At 41.2% G+C, this 27,886-nt stretch overlaps 2 protein-coding genes and 1 pseudogene across 4 annotated transcripts in view; 2 read left to right on the forward strand and 1 right to left on the reverse strand.

Annotated features, from left to right (window-relative positions):
* The first annotated feature begins 1,992 nt into the window (after window positions 1-1,992).
* AMACR (alpha-methylacyl-CoA racemase) lies at window positions 1,993-20,345 on the forward strand. Of its 2 annotated transcripts, XM_044232983.1 has the most exons (5): window positions 1,994-2,326; window positions 4,435-4,578; window positions 5,695-5,855; window positions 8,083-8,269; window positions 19,711-20,345. In XM_044232983.1, the coding sequence occupies exons 1-5, from the start codon at window positions 2,080-2,082 to the stop codon at window positions 20,118-20,120; spliced, it is 1,149 nt and encodes a 382-aa protein (XP_044088918.1). In that variant the 5' UTR covers window positions 1,994-2,079; the 3' UTR covers window positions 20,121-20,345. The 2 variants fall into 2 exon arrangements, with proteins under 2 accessions (XP_044088927.1, XP_044088918.1); XM_044232992.1 differs by lacking the exons at window positions 5,695-5,855; window positions 19,711-20,345 and having other exon boundaries at window positions 1,993-2,326; window positions 8,083-8,273.
* Window positions 11,665-12,881, reverse strand: LOC122895551 (annotated as a pseudogene).
* Window positions 20,346-27,391: 7,046 nt separating the features above from the next.
* SLC45A2 (solute carrier family 45 member 2) overlaps window positions 27,392-27,886 on the forward strand; it is a 31,782-nt gene continuing 31,287 nt past the window's right edge. For both annotated transcript variants that reach the window (XM_044241536.1, XM_044241543.1), the window contains exon 1: window positions 27,392-27,776. In XM_044241536.1, the coding sequence (XP_044097471.1) occupies window positions 27,392-27,776 (385 nt within the window). The remainder of the gene's footprint in view (window positions 27,777-27,886) is intronic.

Genomic DNA, 27,886 nt, shown 5'->3' on the forward strand with positions numbered 1-27,886 from the left:
AAATACAGTATACAAATAGTATAGTTACAGCATCAATAGATAGACTGTGGACCATGTATCAAAATCACGGGAGTGCGTGTGTGTGTTGGTGGAGTGAGCACCAGCAAAGAAATGTAAATTTGGGTAGGAGGGAAGGGTAAAGGAGACTTTAGCTATGGAAGATGTTAAAAAGCAGCTGGCCTGTGATCTATTTACTCCCTTTAGTACATGGATGGCTTGAGGAATAAAGAAAAAAGCAGGTGACTCTCCTTGTTAGTTGTACCTTTTGTACCTATTTACCTTGGGTAAATAGATGAATGATACCTGCTAGAAGGAAGAGGACTCATCTATTTGATGCATTTAACAGATAGCCCTTTACTTATGCTAAATAAACCCCAAACCTAAGAAGCATGGTTCCAGAGCTAAGTAACTGCCTGGGATGTAAAATGAAGTCTGTTAGGTACCTGAGAAACTCATTAGAGACCTCAACTATAGTCATGGGTCAGACGGTATATTATTTTGCTAGGGCTATAACAAAACATCCTAACTGCCCCCATCCCCAACCCTCTTAATAGTTGTATTAGTCTGCTCAGGCTTCCATAATAAGGTACTATAGGCCGGGCAGCTTAAACAACAGAAAGCCATTTTCTTTCAGTTCTAGAGGCTAAAGGTACAAAATCAAGGTATCCGAAAGTTTGGTTTCATATGAAGCTTTTTTCCTTAATTGGTGGATAGCCACCTTCTTCTATGGCCTCACATGGCCATCCCTCTGTCCTTGCTTTCTGTATCCTAATCTTTTCTCATAAAGACACCAGCCGTATTAATTAGGGCCAACCCATATAACTTCATTTAACTTTAGTTACCTCTTTATAAGCCCTAGTCACATTCTGACACTGGTAGGACTTCAATATATGAATTTTGAAGGGACATAATTCAGTCTGTAACAGGGGTATGTGTCCAATGTAGGAAAGAAGGGCCATGTGAGATTTTCCAGACCTCTGATTTGACTGAGCCTTTCCATGGCCTTTATCTTCGAACCTATTAGTAAAACTTGATGCTGGGTAATATCTCTGACTCATGTGAATCTGATCCTGGTTGTTAGCCTAAGCTATATGTATACTGTCTATTTTTTAGGAACAGTAGTCTGGAAGCAAATAATGAAAAAATATTGTGTCATTCTGGAATGTCTTCTTTATCATTCTTTGCAATTTTCTCTTTAAGTTTTTTAAACTAAAAATAAAACAAAGAAGGGGGTAAGGAAGCTTATGTCTGAACAGAGGTAGGAACACGAGCTAAAGAGGGACAAAGAGGTGCTATATTAATAAAACAAGGAGGCCGTTAGACTGCTGTGGGTCCAGTGCGCTAGCAGCCGACTAAACAAACCAAAATCTAATCCTGTAAAGGCCTCAAAGTTATGAAATTGGAACCTAAGGACAAGCCATCACAAACAGCCAAGCAGACTTTAATCTATTGCTAACCAATCATTTACTTGCTTTTCTCTATAAAGGCCTCTCTCCAGGTCCTGTTGGTAGAATGCTCCTAACCACTTCCTTTTTGGTGCTGGTTAATTAGCACAGATATTTTGTTTTAAAAAAAAAGGGGGGGGCGCCTGGGTGGCTCAGTGGGTTAAGCCGCTGCCTTCGGCTCAGGTCATGATCTCAGGGTCCTGGGATCGAGCCCCGCATCGGGCTCTCTGCTCAGCGGGGAGCCTGCTTCCCTTCCTCTCTCTCTGCCTGCCTCTCTGTCTACTTGTGATCTCTCTCTATCAAATAAATAAATAAAATCTTTAAAAAATATATATATATATATTTATTTATTAAACAACCCTCAATTTAACAGAGTCTAGGCAGGGAGGGAGGCAAGAAACCGTCCTGTCTCAGTCGGGTGGCAAGCAACGCCTCAAAGGCAAGGAGCCAAGGCGAACGGAAAGCGCCCATTGGACTCGGCCAGGAGAGGGGGCCGGAATCCGCCCAATGCGCAGACTCCAGGACAGGGCCCCGCGCAAGCGCAAGAGGGAGGGACTCCCGGGAGGACAAACCTCTCTAGCGGTCAGGGCTACATGTGGGTTCGGACACTTCTGCCCTTGGAGACGCGGGAGCCATGGCGCTGCACGGCATCTCGGTGCTAGAGCTGGCCGGCCTGGCCCCGGGCCCGTACTGCGGTATGGTCCTGGCGGACTTCGGGGCGCAAGTGGTGCGTGTGGACCGGCTGGGTGCCCGCAGGGACTTGAGCTTCTTGTCCCGGGGCAAGCGCTCCCTGGCAGTGGACCTGAAGCGGCCGCAGGGGGCGGCTGTGCTGCGGCGCTTGTGCGCCCGGACGGATGTGGTGCTGGAACCCTTCCGCCACGGTGAGCCCTGGGCGCCTGCGCAGCGCCGCTGGGGGACCAGAAGCGGGACGGTCCCCGCGGAAGGGAGGAGCCGGGCCCGGCCGTTAGACAGGGTGCTCCCGCTGCACTCCTTCCCTGTTCCCGCGCGGACCCGTCCCTGTGAGCGCCTTTCTAGATCTTTCTGTCGCGTTTGCTGTTATTGGCCATTCGCCTCTTGAGATGATCGACTGTACTTGGAATCCTAGATACCGCAGTGGCCCTGCTCTCCTTATAACCATTCCCGGCTCCTTCCCAAATTCCTGGTTTTTCTAATCGCCTCTTTGCATTCGCCTTTCTTTATTATTTGAGGGTCACGAATCCAATGAGAATCTAACGAAAGCCAGAGATTCCCCACCTGGAAAACTGCAGATAGGTACATAGTCGTTTTTCTACAGTTTGGGGGTTTGGTGTACCCTCTAAAAGCCATCCTCAGACGCAGGCTAACACTGGTAAATCCTGGCATTCCCGTTCCCAGGTTCCGGCTTCAGATCGATTTAGTTTACACTCTGACCCCTGGAGCCACCTTATCTATTCCGAGACTGTTTTCCCCTTTTATAAGCAGATGATGATCAAATATAGAACTGTACCTCCTCCCCCTTCTTTGAGAACCACCGACCCGCTGGACTACACAAGCTCTGCCCATCTTAGCTGGCTGTCTCCCAGGCATGGCAATTTCCACAAATCCCAAAACAAGCCCATTATCTTATCTCCTAAAATAGCATCTCCTCTTTCTATATTATTTATCTCAGTAAATGGAACCCGTAAGCCACCCAGGTGCCTGAATCATAAGCCTGCACTCCAGCCGTGACTCCAAATACTCATTTGCTTAAAGTTATCAGGAATCCAGACATCCTTCCTCCTTGCTCTCACTCTGGCTTTCCATACTTGCTGTAGCTTCCTTCACACTTTTGCAACAGCCTTTTCAAAGCTGATGTCTGGGTCTAGCACCACTTGGATCCGTTCTCGCATAGCTGCTGGGGTAAACTTGCTCAAGTACTAAACCAAAGCTTTGCCTGGTGTATAGCAGGAAGTCAGAAAATGTTTGGTGAATGGATTGAATGCCTGTGGGGCACCAGACATATTAAAGGTGTTCACTCATTCATCCTCACAGCAGATTGGAGGATTATAATAATTTAATAATTAGGATTGTATCACAATTTAATAATGCCCTGTTTAAAGGTGGAGGCACAACATGGTTGATTCCAGAGTCTTGGAATTAGGGGGAAAATCAAGCCCTGAATACAGGCATAGCTGCTGGTTGAGAGAATTGTGGCTGGTGTTTATTTAAGCAGAGGACTAGAGTTTTTTGTTTTTTTGTTTCTTGGTAATTTACATAGCTTTAGGAAGACAAAGACAAGAAAATTATTGTATAATCTTTATTATCTTTAGTCCCAGGAGATTTAAAGTGCCAGTTATCTGAATTTTGTGCAAATATGGTACTTAGAAGAACTCTTAGATGCTATTTTAGCAATCTTTCCATGGATATTTGCTGAGCCTTTTGTGAAGGTACCCATGCTAGGTACTGTATGTAGAGGCCCGAGGAAACAGATCAGGCATGAATCTTACCAGAGGATTCTAAGCTGATACCAAAGGTGATGGAATATCTACACACATAAGCCCAGCATGAGGTAGAAGGTGATGGGCAATGACAAAGGTACAGAAAAAGAAAAGATCCTGAAAGGAATAGCCATTTTCGAAAGTGTATTTTTGACCAAATAAAGCTCCAGGGTAACTGTTCCTAGAGAACAGACCATTTCTAATAAATGACTAAGGAGAGGATTTGGGGAGCTATAAAAGCACTGACCCAAGGAATGAAAGGCATACTATGGGGACTGAAGGAACTTGGATATGCCTGAAGGGAAAGAAGGAAGGGCTGGAGGAACAAAGTATTCTGGGGCAGACGTCATTCATTCCAGAAATAGTGGCCTCACTCTTTATGTCCCTAATTATTGGAAACATGCTAAAACCCACAACAAACGTTATTAGTATGACTTGGAAGAGTGCCATTTCTTGTTTGCCACAGTGATGGGATTATATGCTCAGTTTCATCCTCTTTTTTAAAAAATCACTGTTGTTACTTTCCTCTTAAGGTGTCATGGAGAAACTCCAGCTAGGCCCAGAGGTTCTGCGGAAGGAGAATCCAAAGCTTATCTATGCCAGATTGAGTGGATTTGGCCAGTCTGGAAGATTCTCTAGAGTAGCCGGCCATGACATCAACTATTTGGCTTTGTCAGGTACATCCAGAAAATAATTTCTCTGTGCTTTTTATTTTGGTCCCAGTCAAGATGGACAGTTACACTAATTACAAAGAATTTTCAAAGGTGCAGATTTGAATATTAATGAAAATCGATAAGGGAACCGTGGTCGCTCAAAAAGGGTGGGTTTGGCTGGATCTGTCAGTGGAACATGCAACTCTTGATCTCAGGGTTGTGAGTTTAAGCCGCGCTTTGCCCATGGAACCTAGTTAAAATTAAAAAGGAGAGGGGTTGGTTTGTCCTGGAACAGTTATTCTCAACCCTTTTCTCCTTGTCTTCACACATTTGAGGAATAATAAACTCTTGCTAGTAACATTTACTTATCGCATTTGTATAATCGATTCTCAGTCAAGCCCCTACAGGAAGTAAAGAGACCTAATGGTCCTGTAGTTTGAAAATGCTAATATTGTTTAATCCTGACTCCCTTTCCTTCCAACTTCATTGAGAATTATTGCCCGAGTCACTATTTTAGACTTTGCTGAATACCTGTAGTTTTCAGGTCGTATTATCACTTTATTAGAATTTTTACCTATGAAATTGAGTCTTAGAATGACCCAACCCTTGGATTCTAAGAAAGTGTGTGTTTTTGAGATTTGAGTCTCAAATATCGTGTGAGAACAAATTGAAAGGTTGAGGAAGAGTGAGGATAGAATTGTTTTTTCCAGCTATTTTAAAATGTAGTCACTTATTTTTCTTGTGTTTATTTTCTTGTGTCTCTTTCTAATAAGAATGGCAGTGGATTATCCTGTTGTATAATTGATGAACTAAATTGGTAACAGTAATTAATGTTAATAATTTTTTCCCTGAAACTCAGTGAGTAAAAACTGAGTAATGAAATTCTGAAAGCATTAGTTGGAATAAAGTTTTAGAGAAAAAAAAAAGGTGAAAACAAAGAGCCTTGTTGGGGAGGAAAGCCTGTTGATAGATATGCTGAATAAGTTTAGATTTGGAAAAGCATTATGTACTAGTATTCACTATGTCAGCAGCTAGAGAGACTGGTTATTAGTCTTAAGGTGTTCATGTATTTATTTAAAAGAGACTTTAAAATTATACGTACTGTTCCCTGATTTTTTTTTTTTTTTTTAAATAATGTAGGTGTCCTGTCAAAAATTGGCCGAAGTGGTGAGAATCCATTTCCCCCACTGAATCTACTGGCTGACTTTGGTGGTGGTGGCCTCATGTGCACGCTGGGCATCCTCTTGGCTCTATTTGAACGCACGCGCTCTGGCAAAGGTCAGGTCATTGATGTAAGCATGGTAAGTGTTAAGGGGAAGTGATGAACCTCCCTGTTGTTCCCAAGTCTGATGGGCAGCTGCCTCAGATTTGGAATAGGACAAGAGAGAGGTGGGATTCGAAATTGAAACCCATATTACCAAGAACATCCTTTTCTTGAAAATAGCTTCATAAACTTTACATGTGTCAGAATGTCATCATTGATTATCTGTTTGTGGAATCAATTCTCTGAACTTTTCACGGCTCATCTGATTCCTATGTTGGCTTCAGCAATTTTCCCCACACTATTTCTTGTGCTTCATATACATTTTTCAAGCAATCTTCATTTGAAACTGGGCTCCAGAAGGCTCCCTTAGCAGATAGATAGAGAAGATTCTTACAGGTGCTAAAGTAAAATGGGCCAGTCTAGACCTTCCTTCTATGTTTTTGGGGAGACTCCGACATTATGAGGCTTTGCATTTTTTCACTGCCCCGCCTTGAGCACGGGCCTTGTGTTACGCAGAGCACTTCCCCCCTGCAGTTTCTCCTCCTCCTCAAATCAGCAGTTTCACTTGGAATACATTGTTTTAAAGAGGAGGAAACTGAAGCATGGAAACTTGTCCAAGTTATCGCAGCACCTTGGAAGGAGCCCAGTCCAGCACCCCTACAGTTTTGCATTTGGGCAGGTCTTTGGAGGGAGAATGGAGGTGGATGAGGAGGACAAGACTGGGGGCAGAGAGACAGTTCCTGGGTAGTTGCTGAGAGAGAAGTAGGAGCACTAAAGTCGTTGGTGATAGAATGGGTCTGGGTTTAAGGGCTATTTATCTCTGAGATGTAAAATTTGACGATGCATTAGCAGTGAGGGGAGAGGGAGGAGTCAAGGCTGACTCCCCTATTTCTTTTTTTCTTTTTGAGATTTATTTAGAGAGCGTGTATGTGTGTGCATTTGAGTGAGAGGAGGGGCAGAGGGAGAGAGAATCCTCAAGCAGGCTCCCCACTGAGAGGAATCCTGAGGGTTCCATCCCAGGACCCTGAGATCACAACCCAAGCTGAAATCAGGAGCTGGCCTCTTAACCAACTGAGCCCTGTACGTGTCCTGACTCCCCTGTTTCTGGCGTGGGTGACCCGGTGAGGTTTTACGTAGATGTATATTCATGTGTGTATGCGTATGTGTCATTATATGTGGTGTCTCATTCTATGTGTGTGTCTGTATATGTACATGTACATGTGTATATTATCGATATGGGGACTCTCTAAAATCTATGTAACCGTGTTTCAAAAGAAGCACCTTAGGCCACCTATACAAAATACACTATTTGGTATGTCAGATGTCAGAGCCATAAATTGAGGTGTGCATGAGATTTCAAGTTAAAAAGGAAAATCGGGATATATCCAGAGATATATTTCGCATTTGTTTCACAGCCAGTAACTGTGAGGAATTCCATAGGCCCACTCCATTCCAACTCTTTTAAGACAAGGATGCTTTGATGGCCTTCTCACTGGGGGCCTAGAATCATTAGGATCACAAAGTCAAAAGCATAGGGAAGTAGTTTTCTTTGGATAGCCCCATGCATCTAGCCTGTAACCATTACACCTGAGAATATGAATCTGTTATTGTCACTTCAGGACTCAGTGGGAAATGGGCAATCCTCAACTAGTTGTCTGGACTCAAAAAACCCATATATCTGCCACTCATATTGTTGTGTTTATTTTGTAACTTTCTAGTGATTGTTAAAATTAAAATATATTAAATGCTCAAATACAGTTTTGTTGGGCTTGGAGTCAAACTAAAATAAGCTAAATTTAATTGTAATATGATTTACCTTTATAATGTGATATTCTTCATATATCTACATATATGTGTTTATAGATATTGAGATCAAAAATAGATTTTTTAAAAACCTCTTTGCTTTATTTTAACTTTTTATCCTAATAGTTTTAAACATATATAATTAAAGGGAGAATATGTAATGAACTTCCATGTGCCCTCCCTTGACATCAAAAATTGTCAACATTTGGCAGTTTTATTTGAAGGAGAGAGCAAAAGTAGTTCCTTCTAAGTCTTTTCTGAAAAATATCTTCTGACCTGAATAGTGGAGAAACCCGGTATCATAAACTTGTTCTAACACACTTTCATGACATAGCGAAGAAGTTTTGTTAATTACTAAGAAACATTTTTATACCAATGTTTAAAAAAATCTAAGTGGGAATTAATCATGCTTTTATAGTTTAAGTATTGGATTCATATTGTATCCTGTTTCTTCTTCAAAGGTGGAAGGAAGCGCATATCTGAGTTCTTTTCTGTGGAAATCTCAAAAAACAGGACTGTGGGAACAGCCTCGAGGACAGAACTTACTAGATGGTGGAGCACCTTTCTACACAACTTACAAGACAGCAGATGGGGGGTTCATGGCTGTTGGAGCGTTAGAGCCCCAGTTCTACAAGCTGCTGATCAAAGGTAAGTAACTATCATGGGCCTCCCCCATCGCCCCTCTATTTTGGAGCCTTTTGAAGTTCATTATGTCTTTATTATGTAGCTACCTTACAATTTATCTCATTGTAACCATCATTATATTATGGGGCATTTCCCTTGTGTTTTAAAGTAATAGGTAATTTGGCAAGTCTGTAAAACAGCTCAGAGTTTTAAAAAACAGTCCATTTTGTGGAAGTTCAATTTTTTATCACATTTCATGATCAGTAGTATTGGGTATTTATACTGCCCTTGTGTGCCCACGTCTTATTCTTCCTTAGAATTGACTTGCTGGTTCTACCAGTTCTTACTCCTTGACAGATGTCACCTCTAGTCTTTCCCAGTGTCAGGGGTTACCAGAGTACAGGATGACTTTGGTGAATAAGATTTTATCGGAATATGTTATTATCACTTGATGCTTCTGCAGTATACCTTTTTTGCAGATTCTTGTCTTTTTTGCACGTGGCCACAAGTTAACAGGAAATATTTGAGATTTCTTCTTCCCTAATTAAATAATTGGACTGGTGTTATTTTGTTCTTGTAACATGTTTGAATTTAAAGTTTTCTTTACAGGTACCTGAGTATCTAAGAAGTTTTAGGGCATATAATGTAGTAGTGTGACAAGCTGGTCATGGCGCATCTGTCTTTTCAACTTCAAGTGTGGAGTTGTGTTGTTACGTTTGGTAGCTTTTCGGATGGGATACTACCCACAGTTATTTGCATATAGCTGAAATTGTCTTTTGCAAGCATCGGAAAGCATTTTCTGATCAACCATATTAACTTCAGAAATGCAGAACAGAATGGTTTCTCTAGATAATAAAAGCCTTTCTGTTCAGAAATTGAACTAAGAATGGAAGATCTTAATTCAGAATTCAGGACAGAACAATGCTACAGGAGGGGCTGAATGGTGGGAACGATAGTGCCACCTCCATGGTACAGGGCCTTGGAAGCAGCAGGGATAGAGCACAGTGGCGTCTATACCTGATGTAAACCTTGTGTGTTCATGCACTGTCTGTAGAGAATTTAAATATAATACCGAAAATGACTAAACTTCATTCAGCTTTTTGTTATCATCATTCACAGGCAATTCTAAATGACAATGATAAAGTATATTCATTGAAAAAGATTTTGAGTTCTAATCAATTGCTACAGATAATAACATGTAAGCTTGTTAGCACATTTGTATTACTTATCCTTTAGTAAATATTACATAGGAGTTATTCAGAGAACTCCCAATTTTGTAGTCTCACTCCGATGTTCTCTTGTAAAATTTTTATAGTTTCCGCATTCACATTTAGGTCTCTGTTACATGATGAGTTAATTTTCGAGCTAAGGGTCCAGCTGCATTGTTTTGCATATAGCTATCCAGTTTTCCCAGCACTATTTGTCAAAAGGACTGTTCTTTCTCCATTGAATGGTTTTGGCATCCTTGTTGAAAATCAGTTGACCACAAGTGTAAGGGTTTATTTTGGACTCTCAGTTCTGTTCCACTGATGTACATGTCTCTCCTTATGTTAGCACCACACTGTGTTGATCACTGTAACTTTGTAGTAAGTTTGAAATTAGAAAGTGTGAGTTTTCCAGTTTTATTCTTTTTCAAGATTGTTTTGGCTATTCAGGGTCCCAATAAACAGAGAAAGGAGGGGGGAAAAAGCTAGAATTCTGTGCACTACCACACAAGGGCCTAGCACCCTCCAACTTCCAACAGAGCTAAGGGAGCAGGTTTTTATTTTTTCCCACAGATCACAGTGATGTTGATTCCATCAAGATTTTGTTGAGACAGAAAGGGATAAAAATAAATTTGGAACAGAAAGGGATAGACATTCTTTTCCCAAAGTATTCTGCTCCAGATATTTCTCCCCAAAATAAGTTGAGAACCATGGTATAAAAGGAAAGAAAAGAGACTACAAAAAAACAGGACAAATGAGCATAAGAGTAGGGGGCGGGAAAAAGACTGTAAATTGCTCCCAGAGACTGGAGAGAATTAAAAAAGGAAGGTTAGAATCCATCAGTATTCCTAAACTAAAATTAAAAAAAAATTTTTTAAATAGAAATGTAAAAGGAAAACACAGGTATTTTTAATCAAAAAGTTCAGGGTAGAAGGTTATTTTGGAATTTGATGTACTGGACATCTCACTGTGATGGTAAATAGGTTTAAAAATTATCTATATAAAAAAAAATGAACCAGAATAGTAGGAACGAGTTAAAAATAAAAGTTGTCCTATGAAGTAGTGGTGGTTGTTCTCTTGTAGTCTTTTTTTTTTTTTTTTTTCCCTTTCCTGGTTGGTTTTCTGGGGGGGAGGACTGCCATGTGGGTTTTCAGTCAGTGATGTTCTCTGAGTTAAGTCCTCCTGTCCCTCTCAAGGGGGTGGGCTCTGAGGAAACCGGTTTTTTCAGGCTTTTGTTTTCTGGAGGTTTTCTATGTTCACTTTTTTTTCTCTCGCCTTGACCGCTTTTGATGGTTTTTGTAGGTTTAGAGGAAAGCAAAACTGCACCCTGACCTCCCTCTCAGAGAGAAGCTTCAGTCTGGTCTCCTGTGGGTGCTGCAGAGCCCATATAAATTCCCCCTTGGCCTCTAGCAGAGCAGGTTCCGAGTCGCGGTCCCTGGGGACACAGGATCTTCTGCTTGTACCCAAAACCACGGCAGCGGTGGCTGTCTGGGCAACTCCAGACCACCAGAGAGGTTCCAAACAGCCATCGCACACTGAGATTTTCCCGCCGGCCCGGGCTGGGAGTGCCTGGTTTTCTGGGTCTAAGACCGCCCGGCTAGCGCGCACCTCTCTCAGGGGAGGGTATGGGGTGCACAGGCGTCTCAGGCTCTGGTGGAATGGCGCGGGTCTAAGAGCGCCAGGCGGGGCCTCCGTGCACCTCTGTCGGGGGGGATGGTGAGGGGCGTGCGCGTCTCTGCTCTGTTAGCACGGCTCAGCATTCTGCCATCTGGCGAGTCTCCCAGCCCCTCATGGGAGCCGACCCCGTGAGTTCTCGGGCACGCTGGTGGCTCAGGGACCAAGACCTGGTTTCTTTGACTCAGTGCCAGGGAAGGCTATCCTGGGTTCGGGGACTTAAGCCCCTCTTTCTAGCAACCCCGATACCCACAATTTCCCCCCCACCACGATCCTTTGCTCTTTTTGAATGCTTTCAACCAGTCTCCAAGTTAATGCTGGTTCCCAGATGCAGGGCACTCTCGTGTTAGGGGTATTACTTTCCAATGGGTCGCCTCTGGTGGCTCCCAGAGGTGGCTCCCCATTTTGTTTATCTTCCAATATCAGTCCGACGTTCCCACTCCGCTTTACCTGCCCACTGGCATCTTCTGCCCCTGTAGAGATCCAGACGTGTATAATTCTGATCTCAGGCTGATTTCATGGGTGATCGGAGTTCTTTGGTAGGTAATCAGCTCACTGTAGGGTACAGGTTGGAATGGGGCCTTCTCCTACTTCTTGTCTCCCCCATCAGTATTCCATTAGTCGTCTTCTGTTTCATCCACCTCTCCTTCCTCTCCCTCATTCTCCTTCATCTCCTTCATCCTCATCTCCCTTTCATCAGTATCTTCCATACCTTCTTCATCGTCATCATCATCTTCTTCTCCCCTTTCTTCATCATCTGTATCAGGAACCAAGTAGTACTGTCGTGGATTTGGTGAAACACCATCTCTGAGGACCTCATCTAACTCATCTGCGTCAGAATGGTCCATAGCCAGCTGAAGAAGCTAGGCCTCTGGTTCCTCAGGCTGTCCCTTCCTGCTGGCTTTAGTCTACGTTTGACTTCAGCATTTCACCAAATCCTTTCCAGATTTCCATTTGATTTCAGTGGACTTCGACGGTGGAGCACTACTCTCATTCGTGTGAAATTGTTTTAAGAGAACTTTATTTTCAAAGTAAGGATTTTCGGGCGCCTGGGTGGCTCAGTGGGTTGGGCCGCTGCCTTCGGCTCAGGTCATGATCTCGGGGTCCTGGGATCGAGTCCCACGTCGGGCTCTCTGCTCGGCAGGGAGCCTGCTTCCTCCTCTCTCTCTCTCTGCCTGCCTCTATGCCTACTTGTGATCTCTCTCTGTCAAATAAATAAATAAAATCTTTTAAAAAAAAAAGTAAGGATTTTCATCAAAATACTATTCTATTCTGTAACCCGATTTAGTATCTTCAAATTCTGCCACTCCAACTCTTGTCAGATAACGTGACACCTCCTCCCCGAGTAGTGCAGACCCTTGCAGATGGTTGACAAATGTTCTCACCCACAAATTTGGGATTTTAGCAGTCGGTTCTGACCTCTTTGGTAGGGTTTGTTACGGTCCTGTTCTGCTTTCAAAATCTCCTCTCTGCCTTGTTCATTAAGTGTGTTTTACCTTGTATTTCATCACCATGTTTGAGTGCTTGCTTTTGTTTCTCTCCCTTCAGCAAGTGCTGAGTTGTCATCATCTCCCTCTGGCTTGAGGGTGGGAGGCCATCTTGGTTTCTTTGTTTGAGGCAGGAGTGAACACTGGTGTTCAGGGCCAGACTGTGAGGAAAGTCCAGGAAACAAGGGCAGAGGCATGTGTGGAAGAAGTTCCAGTTTCTCCATGTGCTGCTCTTCCTGATTGTGTCCTACAGGTCTCCGAAGTTCTGTTTGTTTTTTTTTTCTTTTTTCTTTCTGCTCCTCGGACTGGCTAAGCGGTTCATGTCTCTTTGAGCTCACTGATTCTCTCTCCTGCTAGTTCATGTCTGTTGTTGAGTCCCTCTCATGAAGTTCACATTTTATTGTACTCTTCAATTCCACAATTTCTTTTTTTTTTTTTCAAGATTTTATTTATTTATTTGTCAGAGAGAGATAGAGAGATCACGAGCAGTGGGGAGGGGTAGAGGGAGAAGCAGGCTCCCCCGCTAGTAATGAGCCCGATATGGAACTTGATCCCTGGACCCTGAGATCATGACCTGAGCTGAAGGCAGATGCTTAACCAATTTCTATTTTGTTGATTTTTCAATAATTTATTTCTCTTTATTGATATTCTCTTTGATTAGACATCATTCTCAAACTTTCTTTTAATTTTTCAGACATGGTTTCTTTCAGTGATTTGAACATATTTTATTTATTAATTATATTATTTTTTTCAGTGTTCCAAGATTCATTTTTTTGTGCGACACCCAGTACTCCATGCAGTACGTGCCCTCCTTAATACCCACCACCAGGCTCACCATCCCCCCCCCCACACTCCTCCCCTCCAAAACCCTCAGCTTGTTTCTCAGAGTCCACAGTCTCTCATGCTTTGTCCCCCTTTCTGATTTACCCCAATTCACTCTTCCTTTCCTTCTCCTAAAGTTGGGTATTCATTCTTTCTGATGGCTGCATAATATTCCACTGTATATATGGACCATATCTTTTTTATCCAGTCGTCTGTTGAAGGGCATCTTGGCTCTTTCCACAGTTTGGTGATTGTGGCCATTGCTACTATGACTATTGGGATACAGATGGCCCTTCTTTTCACTATATCTGTATCTTTGGAGTAAATACACAGTAGAATAATACCTATTCTCCTGAAGCTGTTTCAGAAAATAGAAACAGAAGGAAAACTTCCAGACTCTTTCTGTGAAGCCAGCACTACCTTGATCCCCAAACCAGGCAAAGACCCTATCAAAAAGGAGAATTTCAGACCCAAATCCCTGCTGAATATGGATGCCAAGATTCTCAACAAGATCCTAGCTAATAGGATGCAACAGCACATTAAATAGATTATCCACCATGACCAGGTGGGATTCATCCCTGGGTTATAAGGATGGTTCAACATTCACAAATCAATCAGTGTGATAGAACAAATCAATAAGAGAAGAGAGAAGAACCACATGGCCCTCTCAATTAATGCAGAAAAAGCACTTGACAAAATACAGCATCCTTTCCTGTATAAAACTCTTCAGAGTATAGGGATAGAGGGGACATTCCTTAACTTCATAAAATCTATCTATGCAAAACCTACAATGAGGGGGTAGGGAGAGGATGGTGGGGTTATGGACATTGCAGAGGGTATGCGCTATGCTGAGTGCTGTAAAGTGTGTAAACCTAGTGATTCATGGACCTGTACCCCTGGGGCTAATAATACATATATGTTAATGAAAAATTAAAAATCAAAAACACCACAACGAGTATCATTCTCAATGGGGAAAAACTGACAGCCTTCCCATTGAGATCAGGAACATGACAAGGATGCCCACTCTTACCACTGTAGTTCAACATAGTACTAAAAGTCCTACCAACAACAATCGGACAACAAAAAGAATTAAAAGGTATTCAGATTGGCAAAGAAGAAGTCAACTCTGTCTCTTCACAGATGACATGATACTTTACATGGAAAACCCAAAAGATTCTACCCCCAAACTACTAGAACTCATACAGCAATTCAGTAATGTGACAGGATACAAAATCAATGTACAGAAATCAGTTGCTTTCTTATATAATAACAGTGAAAATATAGAAAGGGAAATTAGAGAACAGATTCTATTTACCTTAGCACCAAGAACCATAAGATACCTTGGAATAAACCTAACCAAAGAAGTAAAGGATCTATACTCGAGGAACTACAGAATACTCATGAAAGAAATTGAAGAAGACACAAAAAGATGGAAAAGCATTCCATGCTCCTGGATTGGAAGCATAAATATTGTTAAAATGTCTATACTTTTCAGAGCAGTCTATACTTTCCATGCCATCCTGATCAAAATTCCACCAGCATTTTTCAATGTGCCGGAACACACAATCCTAAAATTTGTATGGAACCAGAAGAGACACCGAATCACTAAGGAAATGTTGAAAAAGAAAAACAAAGCCGGCGGCATCGTGTTACCTGACTTCAAGCTTTACTACAAAGCTGTGGCCACGAAGACAGCATGGTAGTGAACTGTCAAGCTGGCTGTTTGAAAGTCTTTTCTAGTAAGTCCAATATTTGGCTTTTTGGGGAACAGTTTCCATTCACTGCTTTTTGTCTTGCATATGTGTCATATTTTCTTCTTCTTTGGATGCTTCACAAATTTAGTTGTAACTTGATATTTTAAGTAACGTAATGTGGCAGCTGTGGACATTAGGTCTCACCTTCCCTTCCCCTCTCCCCAGTCCTGGGTTTGTTGTTTCCACTATTTGTTTATTTAATGACTTTCCTGGACTAAATCTGTATTCTTTGGTACGTGAAGCTACTGAAGCCTGTTCAGTTAGCTTGGTGATCAGGTAATGATTGGATAGGGATATCCTTAAATGCTTTGAACCAATTAATTTCCCATCTTTTTCTGAGGTGCTCTGTGCCTTCGCGTTTTACTTATATGGGGACTCAGGGTCGCCAGAAGTGAAACACTAGGACCTTCTCAGATCTTTCCTGGGCATGCTCACAGCCCTACACATGTGCTTTCTAAATTCTCAGGAATGTGTTGGAACATCTCAAAGCCCCTCATGTATATCCTATTCCCCACTTTTGTTTGTCAGCTTCTTGTTAGTCCCAACAGGGGATACCTCAGATAGCTGATACTAAACAGCTGCGTCTGATTTTTTTGACATGTGTCAGAAATGTTCTGGGAATAGGGCATTGTGAGCTCTAAGTCCGATCAATTGAAGACAAGCCTGAGAAGGGAGCCTTTCAGGGAGCTGCTAGACAAACGGCAGTTCTCTGGGGATGGGATTTGGGGGGAGCTCTCTACTCAGTTTCTTCTCACCATGACTGTTCGTTAATACAGCACTATGGCTAAAAGCCTTTTGGTTTTGATGGCTGCCCCTGAGCTGGGGAGAGAGGGATGAAATTTGTGCAAGTTATAACACTGCACGTCTCACTGATCCTACTGAGATGCAGTTGTTTTTCTTGAATAAATGCTCTTTGGATCATTGTAAACTTTTAATTTCCAGAGTTATGAAAAGGCTCATTCTGACCATTTGGGCCAAGGTTCTTGCTGCTTTTATGCAAGAACAGGTTTCTGAAGGTTCTGACTGCCATTCCAGAAGTTAACTTCTCTCCTTAGTGTATCTTGCTGTTATCTTAAAACATATGTGTTTGGTATGATCATTTCTCACATGCACACTCCACCACAATGAGTAAGTTTTTCTGGAAATACTGAAAAAGAAATGAGATGTTTTTCTAGCAGGCTGGTTGTTCCAGCCCTTCATCTTCTGACCACGTTCTAGATTTTCTAAGTCTAAATTCTATAACCACCCTGATTTTTTTTATAGCCTCTTCTCTTTGCATCCACAGCCTTTTATGGTATCCTTAACCTGCTCTCTCCCTGCAGAGTTCACTAGGGATCCTTAGTTGATAGGTAGGTTTCTGGTTCAGGCTGACTTAGCATGTTAAATCAGCTTTGGCTAATCTACACAGGCCATGTAAAAATGCCTCAACATTTTCTTTCTTTTACAGTATTTATTTACAAAAATAGTACTTTTACTAATCACATATATATTACTTCTCTCTCAGGTCTAACTGGACAAATGGCCACATCTATAATGATTTTTTTTAGGTAGTATTTTTTTAGGTAGTATTAATTATATACCTCATTTATTTTACCTTATATTTGAGATCTTTGAGACTTCAGTTGAACTCCTCAGTATCTGAACATAAATACACAAGGTTTTGGGAAGGTACAAATTCTATTGTAGTAGGACCCTGTCTTTCTGGGGCAAAGAAATCTGACAACTCCGAATTTTATGATTTTTTGGGATAACAAGACTCTTGTAGCGTAATCAGTAAGCAATAGAGAATTTTTAAAAATTTAAAAATTTCAAAATATTATTAAAAGGAAAGCAGACAACAAGAAGTTTTGTCAAATTTGTGGGAGAAACTGCAGGCCTGTGCCTTAGTGGTGGGAATGGAAAATTGTGCAGCTGCTGTGGAATGCTGTATGGCAGTTCCTCAGAAATCTAAAGCAGAATTACTACAAATTTTATGCTATGAAAATTTTTAAAAATGAAAAATAATTCAAAATAATGCGTGTTTTAGAAAAAAGTGTGGTACAGAATTGGTCAATTAAGAAGTAAAGATTCTCCTTTGTCCTTTCACTTTGGGAAAGTTTGGGATGTAGCTTTCATGAACTTTTTCTGTGTGCATATCAACACAATTGTTTTATTTATTTATAAATTATATTTATATACAGTATATAATTATGTAAATGTTTAGTTAGTAGCTATCTTGTTTTATTCAACAATATATTAAAGATGTCCTTTCTTGTCAATACAAAAAATTTGCCTCATGCTCTATGGAGCAGCCCTATGATAGTCTATGGTGTGCCTGTACTAAAATGTAACCACTTCTTAATTCAAGTTCATTTACATTATTCTGCAGTTTTGTATTGTAACACATTTTTTTGTTTTTTATTAATAAACATTAATCTTTGTACATAAAACATTGCACAATCACAACATGGGTTTTTGACTGCTTAATATTTGCCAAATATTTGTCATAGAGCAGTAAAGTTTATGACACATACTTAAAATAGTAAGTATTTTGTATAATTGCCTGTGGTTATGTATATGTGTACACACATATGTAAGGTAGCCTTTTGGAAATTAAAACAGTTGTCCCAAGTTTTAAATAGTGTCTGATTCTACAGACCAGTCCTTGAAACATTTTGCTTAAAATATGAGTAATTTAATGCGGGTTATGCTATAAAAACTAGCCACAATCTACAGTTGTACTTATGTGGTGGAATGGTTTTAGAGTTCCATACAGGAATATCAAGAGCACAGCAAACAACCTATCCTGAACCATTGGTGGCTAATCCTGGGGCCTTGATCAGGGTCATGGGCAGGATGGGAAACTGGGGGCTGAGAAAAAATGAGAAGACAGTGGAAGAGCTGGGGTGTCAGAGTTGGGGGGAGGAGCCGAGGTCTTTTGATTTCTAGTGTTTTTCTAGTGTACAGACCTTTGAGACCATTATTCTCAAATATAATGTCTGTTACAAAGAGAACATATTGGATCCAATTTTATTTAGTGTTAGGATTCTGATCACATTCCGATTAAACAAACATTTAAAAAGCATGCAGATATGTTTCTAGCAATAGCTATGATCTATATCACTATTTTTGACTAACTGGTCATTTCATTTGTTTTTTAATCTCAGCGTTTTGGGGCAGTCAGGAAAAAGAAAGCTAAGTAAAAGACATCCTTAGAAACTTTTTAATTTTTTTTTTGGTAGATTATAGTGGTAAACCTGCAGTTTTGGTTCCATATTTATGCTGGTATTTGAGTGGGACAATTGACTACAGAGAAAAATTTATTTGTATATCCCACAGGTGACTTTTACAACTGTCCAGAACTATATGAGTTCTCCTTTTTTCCTTTTATACCTCAGAACCCTAAGAATCGCCTGCAATATCCATGTCTTCTTACCTCTTGAAGGATTTTCATCTTCAGAGCAGTTTACAATTAGTCATTGTTCTTCTACATGATAGGGAAGGGAAGGATGATGAAAGTGACAAGTATTAGATTAACTTGACTAAACTTATACAAAATAACATGCATAAGAAGGAGGGCCTTTCATTATTATTCCACTCTCACCATCTACATTTATAAACCCTCTTCCATGAGGGAGTAAAAATGACATTCACACCAAATCCTAGTAAAGAGGCCTTGGGTATAATTTGATCAGCCTTGGAGTTCAGGTGCATCTGGGGGGCTGGTGCTTTAGTCTATAAAGGAGGCACCGATCAGGCCATAGGCCCAGAAGCCATCCTTTCTGTTAAATCCTGAGCTGGATGTTTTCATCTTCTCTGTACCATGTCTTGATGGGCCCTTCAAGGTCTCCTTCGTGCCTGACACACAAGTCTATGTGCCCCACTCATGATCTGGCTGGGTGATCACTTTCTGTCATGTTTGCTGTAGGAACAGTTTGTTGCATGTGTCTTTGGTTACCTTACAAATCCTTTGTTTCTAGCTCACAGCAGTGTTCTAAAAGGTTAATGAGTCAAACATCACTGTCCTACTACAAGCTTTTTTATTGGACCAAAATAGAGGTGAATATTACATATAAAATTGCAATTTTGAATTTAATAATTTATCTTTAGATTTCTTAAAAAATGGGATTATCATGTGTAAAGTTGTTTAAATTTTACCTTTCATAGGGTTTGGGTATACTATATAAAATGTGGGGTTATTTGAATTCAGTATGACAGATAATAACATCATGAGGAAATTTCTTATTAAAAACTTAGGGAAAAAAACCAATTTCTGGAAACTAGACCTTTACAAATAGACTAATTCTGATGAAATATAAATAATAAAATCTTGTCTGTGGGAAGTCTCTTTGGAGTCCTGCTAGCTACTTACCTCTAGACATTGTCTCCAGCTTCAAGCTGAGTTTGAATTTCCTCCCTTGACCCAGCTGAGAAACTTACAGAACATCCTGTTAGGGACAGTATGGTAAGGTCAAAATGCATTTTTCACTGATTATAACTCCACCCAGAGCTTAATAATGTAAAAAATTGTGTTTTTATCTCAGGACTTGGGCTAAAGTCTGATGACCTTCCTCATCAGATGAGCATGAGTGATTGGCCAGAAATGAAGAAGAGATTTGCAGATATATTTGCAAAGAAGACAAAGGCAGAGTGGTGTCAGATCTTCGACGGCACAGATGCTTGTGTGACCCCAGTTCTGACGTTTGAAGAGGTTGCCCACCACCATCATAACAAAGAACGGGGCTCATTTCTCACTGATGGGGAGCAGGGTGTGAGTCCCCGCCCTGCACCGCTGCTGTCAGACACCCCAGCTGTCCCTTCAGCCAGAAGGGATCCTTTTGTAGGAGAACATACTGAAGAGATACTTCGAGAATTTGGGTTCAGCCAGGAAGAGATCAATCAGCTTACCTTAGACAAAATTATTGAAAGTAGTAAGCCAAGAGCTAATCTCTAAGTTTCAGGCCTCCTGTGAATTGAATTTGAGTATTCAATTTGAATGAATTTGAATTTGAATATTACATGTTCAATATAGAATAATACATAAAATTCTAAGTATGGAAACATGAAGGAACAGTGGATCAGTTGTTCTAATCAAGAAACAAGACTGATGGGGCGCCTGGGTGGCTCAGTGGGTTAAGCCGCTGCCTTCGGCTCAGGTCATGATCTCAGAGTCCTGGGATCGAGCCCCGCATCGGGCTCTCTGCTCAGCAGGGAGCCTGCTTCCCTCTCTCTCTCTGCCTGCCTCTCTGCCTACTTGTGATTTCTCTCTGTCAAATAAATAAATAAAATCTTTTAAAAAAAAAAAAAAGAAACAAGACTGATTACTGATTGAATTTTGAAAATGGTTAGCATCATGGCTTTTGATTTAGGAATGTTTTCAGTTTACCACTATTAAATGGTAACAATTTCTCTGCCTTTCAATTTGATAGATTATATTTTTAATATTGAAATGTTAATTGGGTACCTAAGTGGCTCGGTCAAGCATCTGCATTTGGCTCAGGTCATGATCTCAAGGTCCTGGGGTCAAGCCCCGCCCACATCAGGCTCTCTGCTCAGCAGGGAGTCAGCTTCTTCCTCTCTCTGTGGGCACACATGCCTACACGTGCACACTCACGCGCATGTGCGTGCTCTCTCCCTCTCAGCTCATTCTCTCTTGCTTTTTCTCAAATAAAATCTTTTAAAAAAATTAAAATGTTAACAATGTACCTTAAATGAATAAATATAATGCTTTTTATTAAGTAAAGATGCTTTTTATTAAGTAAAGCCTTTTCTCTCCTAAAGTTACTTATGCTTTTAAGTTTGTGAAAAGCTTTTAAGAAAGTCCTTTAAATAGCCCTTAAAAACCATTTTGTGGCTCATTGAAATAATTTTGTCTCTACTATTTACCAAAAGGAAGTCCTTAGATAGAAAAGTCTAATCCTCTTTATGTGATAAGAAAATCATTCAACCAGTCTCTTTGAATTGGGATTTTAGAAAATGTTCTTGAGATTTCTTTCTTATAATCCCCACTCTCCATCTAGACCACCATACTGAGAGTCTGGCTCCTCAGTGTGGCTGCCTCTTAGCATCACCCACCCCTGTCTCTTTCTCAGTAAATTACCATCCATTTGGGAGTCCTAGACTTCCTCCTCTTAGCAGTCTCCAGCCTCCATTCCCATCATGTGTGCCTCTGCCCCAGTAGACCCATGACTTATCCCTCAGTTCACCTTCAGGCCCCCTGCCCAAATGTCACCTTAAGGAGCACCTTTCCTGACCCCTCCCTAGAATGGCAGCCACTTCATCATTCACTCTCTCCTCACCCATTTTGTTTTCTTTCATGTCATATATCATTTTTGACATTATACTGAATAGCCCCAGCCCTCTTAACCAAGGCACCCTAGAATGAAAGCTTTATGAAGCACTTTGTGGGTTTGGGTCACTGCTAAATACCCAGTTCCAAGAACAGCACCTAGCCCATAGTGGAAACTTCGTAAAGCTTTAATAAAGAAGTACATCTCAATAGTGAAGTGCTGTCAGTTCCATCTTCCTAGCTCTGGACCAGTCCTTTCTGCCCAAAACCCTTTGTGCCTTCATTCAGGCTCCTGTTATCTCTGCCCTGGCCTGCTCAGCTTGCCTACCTGACTTCTGACCTCCAGTATGACTGCCTTCATTTTTTTTGTATCATGTTTACTGGTAATCTTTATCCTACCAAACTGGTCTTTCAGTCCTGTAAAATTCCTCAATGGTCCTCTCTTTTTCTTGTATAACAAAATATAAATCCATTTATATAGCGTATCAACTCTTTATTTATAACAAGACTTCTCCCTAGCTGTCTAGTCCCACCCGCACTCCCTGCTCCCCAGCACTTTACAAGGCACTGCCTTAAGTTCCTAATTATGTGGCGCTCTCTCTTGCTTCCATTCCTTTCCAAATTCTATAGTGTTAAAGCAGCACTAACAATACTCCTAGCCCCTTTTGCTCCACGTTCCTGATTTAGCAAACTGAGACCTGGCTGAAACACAGCCTTCTTTGTGAAACTTCCTGTGTTTCTCAGCCCTAGGGCAGTTTCATACAGTGGCTGTGAAATTTGGAGTCAGGAAAGTCTTGGGTTCAAATATCACTCAATCTCTCTGGTGTCTAAGACAAGGCCTACTATGTGCCTGGAACATCCTAGGTGCTCAGTAATTTTTAGTTCTATTCTTAGGGGCCCTTTCTATGTTTTCGTTGCACTTAATACATTTATCCAAAGGTAGTCATTGCTTTTAATGGAGTTCACATAACTCTTCATGAGTCATAAGCTCCTAGAGTAGTTGCTTTAGCACACAGAATAATCATCTGGAGATACTGTTAAAATGTGGATTTCTAGGCCCACCCCTAGAGATTCTCATGCACTATGTCTAGGGCTAGACCCATGAATCTGCAATTTTGCCAAGCTTCAAGCTGATTATCATACTGCTGGTTCAAAGCCCACACTTTTGAGTGGCACTGTCCTAATGGATGTGAACCAAGTCTTTTTCCCTTTGTTACTATCATAATAGGTGCTCAAAAAATACCTGCTGAAGGGCTGATGAAGGGAAGAATAAAAGCTAGTTGGCAAAAATCTGTAAATAAACAGATGTGGGGGCGCCTGGAGAGCGCCACATAATTAGGAACTTAAGGCAGTGCCTTGTAAAGTGCTGGGTTAAAGCCTCTGCCTTCGGCTCAGGTCATGATCCCAGGGTCCTGGGATCGAGCCCCGCATCGGGCTCTCTGCTCGGCGGGAAGCCTGCTTCCTCCTCTCTCTCTTTCTGCCTGCCTCTCTGCCTACTTGTGATCTCTGTCTGTCAAATAAATAAATAAAATCTTTAAAAATAAATAAATAAACAGATGTGTTAGCTCAAAATATTGATTTCTATGGTTAATTGACTTCATATCAAATGTTTGAAAAATTGTTTTTTGTAGAGTATAAGCTTTTAAAAAATACACGTATATAAATAAAGTTAATAATCGTTTTTTAAAAATATTTTATTTATTTGAGAGAGAGAGAGAGAATGAGAGATAGTATGAGAAGGGGGAGGATCAGAGAGAGAGAAGCAGACTCCCCGCTGAGCAGGGAGCCTGAAGCAGGACTCCAGAATCATGACCTGAGCTGAAGGTAGCTGCTTAGCCAACTGAGCCACCCAGGCACCCAATAACAGCTTTTGTTAGTGACCCATACTTTGCTTCTGAAGAGTCTAAGACCTTGTGCAGAAAATGCTACACTTTCTCTTTTGTTGGTCTTTTGACAAAGTATTGACTTAGGAATAGGCAAGGGGGCAGGTGAGAAGAACGTAGGAGGCTATAAGAAGAATGGAGGGGAAGCAGGAAATTGAAGATGGCAAATTCTAATGAAGGACAGATTATATTCTTGAATACATAGAAATTTTATTCTTGAATGTATAGTTAGATTATATTCTTGAATACATAGAAATTTTATTCTTGAATGTATAGTTTGATATACACTGATTTGCACTTTTCTCTTGATCCTACAATGTAGGAAGTGATACAAACTGTCTGGTGATAAATAAATACCATGGAACAAGATGACTGGCTGCATCCAGGCTTCTTTGTATTCACGTCACTCCTCCAAGCACATTCTTGACTTCATTTACAATTACATTTCACTTTATAACCTGCAAAATACTCTTCCCTATGTCACATCAGGATGCCTTCAGCTGACAGTAACAATATCCAAAATATGAAATGTTTTGGCTCACACACCTCGAATCCAGAAGGATTTTAGAGTTGCCTGAATCCGGTCACCCAGACCCTACTTCCCTACATTCTTTTGGCTCTGCCAACTTGCCAACCTCCTTATGTTCACTTTATCCTCAGCCTGGTAACAAGTTCTAGATCTCATACCATACACAAGGACATCCAGAAGAAGAGATGGTCTCAGAAACCATCAGCAAATCTTGTCTTGTGTCTCTTTTGATGGTCAGTCCTACACCAGTCTTTATCAGAGAAGGTAGGGTTGTCCTTAGATAAAACCAGCCTGCTCCTGGACCTCCCCTGGACTCAGCTAGCTGGAAGCACATGGGTGTATGAGGAAGGGGTAGATTCTGAAATCTAATCCAGGTCCCATCAGGATGGAAAGAGTGGAGAAAGGATGTTGGGTAGACAGGCCAAAACATTCATTATATATGGTATCCCAGTCTCTGTTCAACAATCACAGGGGTAGCTGGGGCAGATTTCTTCATTGTACAGATGAGAACACAAGGCTCAGATGATCTTAAACCTTCTTTGTTCACGTCTTCCTTTGGGCCTGAATAATTTTTTCGTCGTTCCCCTAGGTCAAAAGAAATATCTAACCATTCAATTTATAAACAATTAGGTCCCAACAACTTCAGTATTTATGCCCTAACAGCTAATTCACTGTTTGTAAAAATAAATAATAAAATTATATTATTGAGATAAATTGAGAGAAAAGTAAATTGAGAGAAAGCATTTTTATTTTTATTTCATTTTTAACACACTTATGGCTCATATATGTGTTGGACATTGTACAGCTTCTCATGCCTCAAAATTAGACTGGACACTACTACCCCCATTTTCTGTTCCACATGTGTCTTCATATACTGTTGGCTTCTTTGAAAGGATTAGAGTGCAATCTTATGTTGAAAGTGGAACTATTTCACTAATAGTTCAAGGGGTGTCTGACAGATGTTGAGTTTCACTCTGTTTACTATCTTCAAGATTTTAAATATTCTGAGGCACCCCTTTGAGTTCAGTTGGTGTCCTGAGGCATCTTGGCACACAGATTGGGAACTGCCAGTTTAAGTGATTTTCCCAAGAAGATACTGCTAAGAAGAGGCAGAACCAGAATTTAAATTTTAATATTCTGACTCTGAGTCTTGCTCTTGAACCATTTTAAGGTCCTCCCCTTAAGATTGTGTTCCTCTTGCCCCAGAGACTTTTCACTCGAACTCATGGTCCAGCAGAGAAAATATGACCCACTCAGAGTCTTTAAAACAGAAGAAATTTATTCTTAAACCATAAACAAAAATAAACTCAAAATGGATTAAAGACCTACGTGTGAAAGCTAAAACCATAAAATTCCTAGGAGAAAACATAGGTAGTAATTTCTTTGGCATCGACTGTAGAAACATTTTCTAGATATGTATCCTCTGGCAAGGAGAACAAAAGCAAAATTAAACTATTGGAACTACAACAAAATAAAAAGCTTTTCAACAACAAAGGAAACCACCAACAGAACAAAAGGACAACCAATTGAATGGAAGAAGATATTTGCAAATGACATATCTGATAAGGGGTTAATTCCCAAAATAAGTAAAGAATTTATACAATTCAACACCAAATAATAATAATAATAATAATTCAGTTAAAAATGGGCAGAGGACCTGAATAAACGTTCTTCCAAAGAAGACATACAGATGGCCAACAGACACATGAAAAATCCTTAACATCACTAATCATCAGGGAAATACAAATCAAAAACACAATGAGATAATCACCTTATGGCTGTCAGAATGACTAAAATCAAAAACAGAAGAAAAAACAAGTATTGGCAAGTATGTGAAGAAAAAGGAATCTTCTTGCACTTTTGCTAGGAATGCAAGCTGATGTAGCCACTGGGGAAAACAGTATGGAGGTTCCTCAAAAAATGAAAAATAAAATTACCTTATGATCCAGTTAATTCCACTACTGGGTATTTGCCCAAAGAAAACAAAATCACTAATTTGAAATGATACAGGCATCCCTATGATTCTTGTAGCAACATTTATAATAGCCAAGATAAGGAAGCAATCCAACTGTCCACTGATAAGGAATGGATAAGAAGATGTGGTATATATATACAATGGACTATTACTCATAAAAAAAGATGAACTCTTACCATATGTGACCATGTGGATGGACCTAAAAGGTATAAAATTAAGTGAAAAAATCAGAGATTGTCTTTCTCTGCCATGATTTCACTCATATATGTAATTTAAGAAACAAAGCAAAGAAAAAAGAAGACCAAAAAACAGACCCTTAAATACAGAGAACAAATTGGTGGTTGCCAGAAGGGGGCAGGTGAAATATGTCAGTCAGAAGATGTAATATAGAGAATTACACTGATGATGAAAGAGCTGAGAAGCCAGGGACAGACAGGCAATCCAGATGTGAGCCACAACAGGGAAGCTAGGGCCACTCCTATGTCTGCAGGGTTTGATGGGAAAGGTAGTGTGACCAGGACTAAGGAGGTAATGTTGCCTTTGGGAAGCTGGACCCACTGTGGAGATGCACCCACTGCCATGGAGAATTCAGGAAGAAGAAAGAGAAGGAGGAAAATAACATAATTTCCCTCCTGCTCCCAGTCTTCCCACCAATGCCTTCCATTGGCCCAATCTACCTAGAAGCCAGAGAGCAAGGGAGCCTGGGAACTGTGGTCTCTAATGATACAGAGAATGTGAGGAGGAGCTCAGAATGGACCTGAGCAAACAGGCAGTTGACTGATACTACAAAATGTAGTATATACACTTTGTTCACTCAATATTTGCTTTAGCAATTACTTACTGAGGACCTAGTAGGTATCAGAGATCATGTGAGATGCTGGGGATACCATAATGACCAAAATAAACCTGATCACTGCTCTTAAAGGGATCATAGATGAACACAGGAGAAATAGAATAAACAGAGAACTAATTATAAAGTGTGTTAAGTGCAATGAAGGGAAAGGTCACAGTGCCGTAAGACAGCTAGAGACTGGAGAAAGGACACGAGCTCCCACGGTTTTAAGTCTAATTAACTTTGAGGTGCATGTGTAAAAACTTGTGTTCAGGGAAACAGAATATTTGTATCTAGAAAAAGTCTAGAAGAAGATAGTGATGCATTCCTATTTTGACTTGACACCTGCATCATAGAGCTCCATCATCTCAAAGCCGTGTATGTGATTGTGTGTAATAGAAGGTATGTATATGTGTGTGTGTGACAGACAGAGAGGGAGAAAGAGAACAGCACAAAGAAAGATTCCTTTAGACAAGCATTCTAAGGAGTCAGCGGGCTCACAGCAGCTAATCTCCTTCATGCTTGCCTGACCCCACCCCCTTCCCTCTCATCATAACTTGTGATCTTAGAGGCATGAAAGAATTTGAGCCCCTCCCCCAGCTCCACCATCTCTGTCGGCCACTCGGCCGGGCTCCATGTCAAACCCAGCCTGGGCCAGAAACCACAGGGCCACACAGAAGGTGCTGGGCTTGCAGGCAGGTTCCTCACCCTCTGGCCATGGGTGGCAACATGGGGCAGCTTGGCATTCAGACCTGTGAGTCCCTGGCCAAGGATAAACCCTTTGACCCCGTGGAACCACCCAAGAGACCCACAAGCAACCTCATCATGCATAGCATGGCCATGCTGGGCCGGGAGTTCTGCTACGCGGTGGAGGCGGCCTACGTGACCCCAGTCCTGCTCAGCGTGGGGCTGCCCAAGAGTTTGTACAGTATGGTGTGGCTGCTCAGCCCCGTCCTGGGCTTCCTGCTGCAGCCTGTGGTGGGATTAGCCAGCGACCACTGCCAGGCCAGCTGGGGCCGTCGGAGACCTTACATCCTCACTCTGGGCGTCATGATGCTCTTGGGCATGGCTCTCTACCTCAACGGGGACGCCGTGGTGACAGGTTAGTGCACCGCACCGGTGGGCAGGCAGGGGCAAGGGTCCATTATGCAACTCAAGGGGAGGAGAAGTCCAATTTCATTATGGGATGCTTCCTTAGAAATTGATTAGAAC

Source organism: Neovison vison, chromosome 1 (assembly GCF_020171115.1).
Source record: "Neovison vison isolate M4711 chromosome 1, ASM_NN_V1, whole genome shotgun sequence".
NCBI classification, from domain to species: domain Eukaryota; kingdom Metazoa; phylum Chordata; class Mammalia; order Carnivora; family Mustelidae; genus Neogale; species Neogale vison.